The 9,918-nt window shown below is 43.3% G+C and overlaps 1 protein-coding gene across 5 annotated transcripts in view; it reads left to right on the top strand.

The window, feature by feature from the left end:
- Positions 1-2,260: 2,260 nt before the first annotated feature.
- C5H3orf70 (chromosome 5 C3orf70 homolog) overlaps positions 2,261-9,918 on the top strand; it is a 115,698-nt gene continuing 108,040 nt past the window's right edge. For all 5 annotated transcript variants that reach the window (XR_009532598.1, XR_009532597.1, XR_009532596.1 and 2 more), the window contains exon 1: positions 2,261-2,759. Coding sequence is in view for 1 of the 5 variants with exons in the window: in XM_060099248.1 (XP_059955231.1) it covers positions 2,564-2,759 (196 nt within the window). In the remaining 4 variants the exon portion in view is untranslated. The remainder of the gene's footprint in view (positions 2,760-9,918) is intronic.

Here is a 9,918-nt window from a genome sequence, read left to right as displayed (position 1 = left end):
TAGAATCTTATAACATGGTTCACCCTAGAGTAAAAGCCAGTGGAAGGATTCTGTTCAAATATTAGTTACTGAAAGAATTCTGTTATAAGACCTTATATAACACGGACAGTATTAGAGTGAATTTATGGGTTGGGGAAGGAGAAAAATAGGGTAGAAGAGATGGGAATCCCCTTTTGTTTGAAAAATTCTGGTTTGGCTTGCTACAGCAGTAATGGATTATGAATTTCTTGGATTAAGTTTTTCCTTCCTTTTATTCATGTTATTCTGAGGTGGGTCAGACTGTGAAATTAACAGCAGGGATGGAGAAATTTTATGAGTCAGGGATGTACTTCCTTAGGATTTTTTTTGGTGGGGGAGAGGGACGCCTGGGCCTGAAGCTGAAGATATGATGCTTCATGTTTATAACTGTTTCAGTGTTAGGTTATTGGAGGGAACCATATTTTGAGATTTTGATTCATACCTTTCTTGAAAATACCTTTGCCACCAAATTGAGTCTCTCTTCAACCCCTAATAAATGAAGCCTTCACTAGAGTCAGACATATGCAAATTACATTTCCCTTCTTAAGCCAAGGTTAAATAAAAGGAAAGATTGCTTATGGCAGTGAGGATTTTCAGAGCTTGAAGATGAATTTGGTTATGTCAAAACCATGATGAGTCTCCTTGTCAGCACAAAGCAGGAAAGGAATAAAGTAATGGAGAAGGTGGACCTGGGCATAAACATGTTCCCACACAGCATTTGTACTGAAAGGCTTTGTTGTTGTTCCCTGAACCGTGGCAATTACAAGCATTTTCCTCTGCTCTGAAAAATGTTTGGCAAATAGCAGGAGGAGGTCCCCTCCTTTTCTGTGTTCAAGGCTGGGTTCTGGCCTTGTTGCAGGGAAACGCTAATTCCCAACTGTGCTCCCCGGGAGCAAATGGTTTGTTTTCTCTTCACTGAACCCTGCCCGGGGTGGGTTCTCAGCAGCGGAGCCTAGCATGGAAAATCTATTTGGAGCAACTTGTCCTCAAGAGGGAAGAAGGCAAGCTGACTGGGTGGGAGAGTTGCAGCCACCTTCAGGGCCAGTTACACCTGCTGGCCAGGGCAGGCATTAACACACAAAGGCACACAGAGTCCATGGCAAACACGAGTCTTGTTTGTATGCCCACAAACACACATACTGCACACACCCAACTCCACCTGCATACACCGCGCACATATACTCAATATGCCAGTCATATGCACCACACTGACACATACATACCGCACACACAAACACACATGCTATGTAACAACCGTGCCCACTGCACCCCACGTACACATGGATACACACACATACTCAGCTACTCGAATATCACACACAGAACATATACCCTACCACACATAAACACACCACTGACACTCCACATTGGTCACATGCATCCATTCCACATACACGTGTATACACACCTCGTATCACACAGTTCACATAACAGTCACAGGCATCATGCACACCACACATGTACCGTGTACTCACTTAACAACACATCCAATTACACACACACCACACCTACTCCACATAACAAGCATACACGCCCACACATCACATACACACCAAAATACACACACGCAACACATTCCACGTACCAGTCCCGTGCATCGCACTTCCCGTGCATCTCTTTTACACACACACACACACACACACACACACACACACACACCATGGCACCCAGCTTGGTTACTTTCCCCCTCAGCAAGGCGAGGCTGCAGCCTCGGGCTGAGACCTGGGCGGGCGGTGGTTACCAGGGGCCACGAGGGGCTGGTGGCCGTGGCCCGGGACGTGCGCCCCAGTGGCCGCGCTGGCCACTGGGGGAGCGCGCGTCTGTTGCGTGTGCATGTGCGCGCGCCCCCAGGGGCCTGGGTGCCCAGACCCTCTAGGGGGTGTGTACGAGGGCAACGTGGGCCGCGCGTGGGGAGAGGCTGTGCGTGTGAGAAAGCCTTGCTCCCACTTGCGCAGGGACCAGCCCACTGGACGTCCGGGAGGGCGTGTCCTCAGCGTGCACAGCCCTCTGCAGATTGTGGACGTGTGTGTTGGAGGGGAGCGTGTGTGGGGACTGAGTGTGGGAAGTGTTCGTGGAAGCTGGCCTGCGTGTGAAAACCGAGCCGCCGAGGCGGGTGTGTTCCTAACGGCCCTCCGTCGGTCGGGCTAAGCCTCTGGGGACTGAGTGTGCTGCGGCTGCGGGGGACGCCAACGACCCAGCAGCCAAGCCTGGCGTGTGTGAGGAGGCGGGGCTGGCGGAGGGACTCAGTGGCGTCTGCCGGGGCCGGCGCGTGCGTGTGCGCGTGCGTGTGCGCGTGGGGGCGCGGCGCGCGCCACGGCGGAGGGAGGGAAGGCGGCGGCAGGCCCAGACCCCGGGCGTACCCGGGGCGGCTCCTCTGCTAACCTGGGACTGCTGCGCTCCCGCCGCCGCCACCGCCACCTCCAAGCGCTGGCGTGACTCACAGCTCGCGCCCCGTCCTCCCGCGTCCGCAGCCGGCTCGGCTTCCTGCCCGCCCAGACGCCGCTCCTCCCGAGCTCCGGGTCTCGGCTCCGCGGAGGGAGAGGAAATGAGTGCGGCCGCGGCGCCGGCGCCCGAGCGCGGTTGGAAAAGCGAGAAAGTGGACGAGGCTCAGGCCCTGGCGCGGAGTTGCGCCGCCCGCAGACCCGACTTCCAGCCGTGCGACGGGCTCTCAATCTGTGCCACGCACAGCCACGGCAAGTGCTTCAAGCTGCACTGGTGCTGTCACCTCGGATGGTGTCACTGTAAGTCGAGCCTCATGTCCCCGCCTTTCGCCGCGGTCCCGGGGCGCCCGCCGGGCCGTCCGGGGTCGCGGCAGGAACTCTGAGGCCTGGGGGGCTCCGGGCTGGGCCGGGGCTGCTCTGCCGCAGGCCGGGGCCGCCCTGGGGTCCGGGAGGCGGGAACTGCCCTCGTGCCGGACCAGTCGGGTCGGCGCTGCCTTGGCAACGAGATGAAATCCGTAGGGAGCCTAGCTTTAGCCACTTCTACAAAAGGGGATCTACCTGCCTCAGGAAAATGGGATATATATATATTAAAAAAATTTTTTTTTCCATTTTGTTTTTCAACCGAATGTTGAAAAAGGGTAGACAGCAGTCAGAGTTGACGACAACCGAAGGGGAAGCCTTTTTTCAGGGCTGGTGGTTAAAAGATACTCCCCTTTTTAAATCACTTTTGTCTTAACGGGCTGCTATTTAAAAGAAAGGGAGCCCTTGGAAGTCTAATCGTAGCCCATTTCTTGTATCCAGATTGAGAAAGTGCTAAAGTGTGAGGGACTGCTTCCAGGAAGTTAATATTACAGTTTGGAAGGGTGAACTGCTTGAATACCCAGTTCCAGCATATAGAGCCAGTGTATTCTAGAGAGTGTTTTAAAATTACAAAAATAAAATGAATGAAAATAAGCTTCAATAATCTTAAACCAATTTATAGAAGTAAATGGTCTAGACCTTTCTCTACGTTTATCCCGCCTGTGATTTTTAAAATGGATTTAAGTAGCCATTTAATCAGTTTCATAATTTGATTAGTTCATGGTATTTGGCCTGCTATATCTGGTGAATTATTTCTTTTTAGAAATATATTCTAAACTTAGTTTCCACATAACGTTATAATAGAGGGGTTTGGTGTGCTTATTTAGGACACAAATTCTCAAAGTGATCTTAAATTAAAATTATTTTTTCCTTGTTGGTTAGGAAAAAATGGCTCCCAACAAGAGATGCAGTACATAGCAGATCCTTACTTATATTAATTGAACATAATATATTTCTAAAATTTTTTTTCAGACTTTTTATTTTGAAAAATTTCAAACATACACAACACTGAAAGAGGATCACTGTAGTGTTATACACCTAGATTAACAACTGTTAACATTTTGCCACATTTGCTTTACTGTATAGACTTGTTAAAAAGTTTTTTTCCATAATATTTTAAATTGAATTTATGACTTTGAGGATAGAGAATTCTTACATTTTCTTTACAAATATAAGGCACATTGAACAGTACTGATTTTTTTTTTGCATTCTCTGTGCTGATGGGTCAGTTTCTTCCTATATTGTGTTATTCCTGTTGCTGTCAGATCCATACCTAATTATATGGCATTGCTTCAGTGGGGGACAGGGTACAAAGTTGGAAGTCACAACTGTGGGAAACCTGTGATGCTGTAGTACACAAGTTGGGTGAATCTGGTGAGTCCATTTCCTGAGGAAGTACAGAAAGAATCGTAGTGTAGAAGGTGAAGAACATTAAAAATGGCCCAGTTCAGTGCCTGTCTTATTTCAGCAGTCTCCTCTTTAAGTACACTATTACTGATGGGAACCTTGCAGTCTACTCAGGCAGCCTCTTCCTTCATTAGACAGCTTTGACTCTTAAGGTGCTCTTCCTTATATGGAGCTGAAATCAATTACGTTAGAACTTCTTTCCATTGCTCCTATTTCTACCTTATGAAATCATATAGAACAATTTAAAGCTTTTTTAGATGAAATCTGTTTCAACTCTTCAGATATACACATGAATTTCTCACAGATGTAGACTATCTTTTTCCTGTATCCCCAGTCACAGTCACAACGTCTGGCCAGAAATAGGTTTGAAATTCACGTTTGTTGAATGACTGAATGAAGGTAGCCATTGTTTTCCTCTCAGGGCATTGCTTTGTCCTATTTATAAATCTCCATTCCCTCCTGCCTTTCCTTTAATGGTATTCAGGCCCCTAAGCATCCTGGTTTTTCTGTTTTTTCTGTTCTGAACATGTGCCAGTATGGTTATGATCCTTTGAAGACAGTGACCCATAGAAGGGTACAGCATATCCCAGTTGTGGTCTGATCTGTCCAGAGTTAGGCAGGACTGCTCTCGCCCGTGTTTGAGATACTACTGCTGCAGCTAGCATCACATTAGTTTTTCTTGTTTCCACATCATATTGAGCTTGTTGCTGTCAGATTGAACTAAACTTGATGTGAACTAAGCCCTTAAGCCTCTTTTTTGTTTGTGTGTTTGTTTTACATTTGTGGCATAAGTTACAGTGCTTGCCTATCTCACAGTTACACATATGTATTTGGATATGGGTACTCATTGATCCCTTAGATATATTTTCCTCTTATTGGTAAAATTGTTGAACAGGGAAAGGCCACAGATGAAAGTCCTGAACTGCCCTTCAGGTTGATAACAATTCATTAATGAGCACTTGTTGTTATGGTTGTTGAAGTTACCTCACTACCTAATTGTACCGTTATCCATCTTCTGTTTATCTTATCCATATGGGTATAATGAGAACTTGGTCAAATACTTTGTTGAAATTCTACCGACACACTACTTTTACATGTTTTTGATGTGTGTTGTCTGTCTATCTGTAAAGATACTCTCGTAAAAAAAAAAAAAAGAAAGGAAATTAGATTAGTCTGGTATCACACAGGTTGGTTCCACAAATGCTTAACATTTTCTTTTCTAAGTGATTAGAAGCTATTTTTTAAATAAATAATCTGAATTTAGAGAAGGATGGACATTGAGTATACTGGACTGTTGTCAATTCTTTCTATTTTTTTTTTAATCAGGCCTACATTTATTTCCTCTTTTCTAGTCTTTGGCAGCCCTCTGGGTCTCTGTGCTTCCTCCGTTGGCAGTGGTTTGGTGATCACATCGAAGAGCAGCTTCAGTTCGTTAAGAGCAGCAAGGTGCTCTGTTACAGTGTCCTCACCTATACTAGGCACCGATTCTTTCTACCTTTTTTAAGCCCCAATATTATTTTTCTTGAACAGAAGTAGAGTTACCGTATTTGAGAGGTTCTACTTCTTTTGGCATTCATGAACACAACATCAGGCCTAAGCAGAATTCCTTTAATTTTGTTGAACATGTATAGAGCACCTTCTCTTTATGAGACATTATTACGGAAACAGGAATACAGATATGAATACAGCTGGATCATGCCCTGTAAGCAGAGTGTAAGGGTGTGATCCATGCTGTATTTATTTTTGTATTCCTTTAAAATCTCAAGTGATAGGGGTGAAAAAACTACCAGCTTGTTCACCAAGTCAGAAAATGCTAAAATAGGAGGACTACCTTGAGGTGCTTGAGAGGAAATTCAGAACAAATAAAGGAAAGTTTTATATGGTTGATGTTAAACTTGTGAAAATTTATAACCTTATGAAGTAGAAAAGGCTGAAAATACACACCTGTTCATAAAAGACATAAAACGTGTATCTTGAAAGATGCAGTGCTTAATATAGAGGAAATAATTAGTATATTTGGGTAATAACTGATTTTGAGGACTATGGGAGGAAAACTATATGTTCTGTTGGTGCCTCTGTCAAAGACAGATTACTGAGCTGAAGTAACTGTGACCCTGAATCTGTAACTTTATTTATTTATTTATTTTCCTAGTAAGGAGTGATATTGGGTTAAATTAACGAATGAACGAATGAAGGATTCTAAGAAGAGTTTTGAGAGAGAGAAAGACATGACTTGGATAGGAAAGAGGAATGGGAAAGAATAAGTCATATGCAGATATTGTAAAGTAGATTTTTTTTGTGGCTTGAGTAGGTAGAATATTTAGAAGAAATAAGAAATTTGATTGTTGAGGTGTTAGGGAGGGATGAACAGGCAAGGTGGGGAAGTTTCAGTTGATAGAGACCTTGGCATGATAGTGATAAAATGGGTAGTGGGGGAATGAAGTCAGCAAGGGAGATTATTTTCATATTAGTGTAAAAAATAGGTTGAAATTCATGCAGCAATATCCACTTAATGGAAATCGGAATAGATTAAATTTGGAAGGGGAGGAAGAGGAGTTATAAAGGATAACTTCTAGATTTCTAGAATTTTGCCTTATGCAGCTTGGATGGTTGGTGATGCCATTCATTCACTAAAAAATAATACTGGAGAAGAACTAGGTTTGGTTGATCATGGAATCATGAACCCATGAATCCAGTTTTGTATCTATGGAGTTTAAGTTACTTTGTCATAGCATGGTGATGTCAGTAGGCAGTTGGATATAGGGGATCTGGAACTTGGAGAAGTCTGCACTAGAGATAATATGGGAGTCATTTACTTCTTTATAGATTGCAGTTGTAACCATGATGAAGCATGAGATTGCCAAGGGAGAGACTGCAGTATGATCAATGAAGAAAACCATCAGGCTTTCCCTTTAGAACACTAACATTGAGAGGCTGGTTACAGGAGGATGAGCTGGCAGTAGAGTTTGAGAGGAGATGGCCAGAGAAGAAAAATCTTAAAGTATGGTATTGCAGAGGCCAAGGGAAATGAGTACTTTTAAGAAAGAGTATGAAAATGCAATCAGTTTTCAGCAGGTTATTTCTTAGATATTGGTGAAATCTAGAAATAATGATTTTCTTTATTACTGATGAAGAGGATGAAAGGTTTAATCCTGCCACAGTAACTTCAGGAATATACTTAATTGCATTATTAGTCAAAGCTGTTTGAGATGGTGAATTCTTCAAGGTAGAAAGAGAAGAATAAAATGGCAGGAGAGGAGGATTAGGACACAAAGGTAATAATTAACATTTATTGAGTGATTAATTTGTGCCAGAGTAAGATGATTATGCTAAGCACTCAATAGCCAATTATGTCATTATGTCCATTCTATAGTGGAGGAAAAAGGCTTAAAGGAGTAACTTTCCCGTGGGCACATAGCTAGTAAGAAGTAGAGCCTTGGATTTGGATCCATGTCTATCTGATTCTAGGACCTGGACGCTTAACCACCATAGGTACTGTGGAGCAATTTAAAGTTAATGAGCAGGGCTTCCCTGGTAGTGCAGTGGTTGAGAGTCCACCTGCCAATGCAGGGGACACGGGTTTGAACCCTGGTCCGGGAAGATCCTACATGCTGCGGAGCAGCTAAGCCCGTGCGCCCCAACTGCTGAGCCTGTGAGCCACAACTACTGAGCCCACGTGCCACAACTAATGAAGCCTGTACACCTAGAGCCTGTGCTCCGCAACAGGAGAGGCCACCGCAATGAGAGGCCTGTGCACCTCAACGGAGTGGCCCCCGCTTGCTGCAACTGGAGAGGGCCTGCACGCAGCAACAGGGACCCAACACAGCTAAAAATAAATAAATTTAAAAAAAAGTTAATGAGCAAAATCAACAGAGTTTTAGGCTTTGTTAAAACCGGTGATGGGGAAAGTTTTTAAGAAATAGGTGGCAAATTGTATCAATTGTCATAGTGAAATACAGAAGAATGGGAACTGTAAAGAGGTCACTGAATATGGTGGGGAATGAAGTCCAAGTTAAGAGCTATCAAAGCAAAAGTGATTAGAGGGTGTCAGGGGTGGGTGGAGGTGGGGCAGTGTATGTGGTATGATGTTGGTACCACCAGCAGAACTCAGCTGTATTGGCTTAATAAAATCACACAATAGGTGAGCTCAGTTTTCTGCAGCAGACATCTTAAAAAGATGTCTGTCTTTTTCAGGTTGAAAGCAGGGAGAGTGGCACTTGATGTAGTTTAATAGATGATATTAACATATCTAAAGAAAGACTTACAGCAGAAGGTAGATGGGCAGCCTTGAATTATAGAAAAATGGGAGTTGGAGAGGCAGAATTTGGAAGTGTTTTTTGCAGACTATTCAGAGAAGGTGGCACTGCCTAGAGGCTTAAACGTCTGGTCCCTGTGACTGGACTCTCCCAGCAAATGTTTGGTTATAATTTGGCTTCCTATTTATAGATTTCCTATAGGGAGAGAAAGAGCTGATTAGAGGATTTAACTGTCAGGAGGGGCAAATACACTTCTCTGCACTAGTTAGTATATTAGCATTGTGGTTTTTGCGTTACTCTATTCTATTTTCCTGCTTTACACAACCCCCAAAATCAAGTTCTGACTTCCCCAGGGTAATGCCAGTTGGTTTTCTTAAGGGGCAACTCAGTCATATCAATAACAGAAGCTACAGAAAATGTATTTAAGGTTGTTTGTGAAAACTAGCAAAAAATGGAGTGGTAGTTTGATTAGATGGAGGAGCCAGCTGAAGCTTTTTTTCTACTAATGAGGGTTCTTTACGTGTCTGGTGGTTAAAGGAAGAGGATACAGGTGTTACCGTGCAAAGGTGAAATCAGGTTCTGCGTGAGTTTCCTCAAAGCTTTTCCAGAGATAGAGAAAGCTGATAGATACTTTTCCATCCAAGTAGTGTTTCAGTAATGGACACACACCAACTTCAGTGATAACAGATAACACACCTGTTGCTTATATGCAGGCACAGTTGTAACCTTTTGCATGTGTTAGCTCATGTACACCTCAACAACCTTGTGAAGTAGGTACTGTTATTATCCTTGTTTTTTAGGTTAGGAAACTTGCCGAGTAGCCCTGGCCACATGTGGTCAATGTGCATTAGAATCTCACAAACAGGATGGTAACCAGGTCTTGGGTTTCTTGGTTCCACTTAGGGTACAGTGAGGAGGATTTCAGCTATTTAAAAATTTTTTTCGAACAAGGAGGATTTAAATAAGTAAAATGAGAATGGTTTCTGATTTTAAGAGAGGGGCAATTATATGAATTATGAACGTTTTTGGAGTGGTTGCAAACTCTATAAAGCTATGCTTTTAAAAAACATTTGATAACGTATTTGTATAATATGAAGGTTCAGTCATGTCACATCTTCAACTGCTCCCTAACTGGTGCAAGACCTTTTTTTGGTTAGATTTGCATACATACCATTAATTATTATTGGTTTCCAAGCCTGTTGAGCTTAGGGATTTGAACCAAATAGCTTTTGAGGGCTTTTCTATGATAATTTCCTACATTATAACACCCTCACTTTAAGTTTGTTTTCTCATATTGTGAAATCTCATTAATTTACAAGAAGTAATATTTTCAGAGAAATTAAGTGTTATTAATTCCAAACAAATACAGGAACATATGTTTAATAGCTAACAGTTGTCTAGTAGAAGATGTGTTTCCTCGAAAAATAAGGAATGTT

This window comes from Mesoplodon densirostris, chromosome 5, assembly GCF_025265405.1.
Source record: "Mesoplodon densirostris isolate mMesDen1 chromosome 5, mMesDen1 primary haplotype, whole genome shotgun sequence".
Taxonomy (NCBI): Eukaryota; Metazoa; Chordata; class Mammalia; order Artiodactyla; family Ziphiidae; genus Mesoplodon; species Mesoplodon densirostris.
Note: the sequence above shows the minus strand (reverse complement) of the source record. Positions and strands in the feature narration are given on the sequence as shown.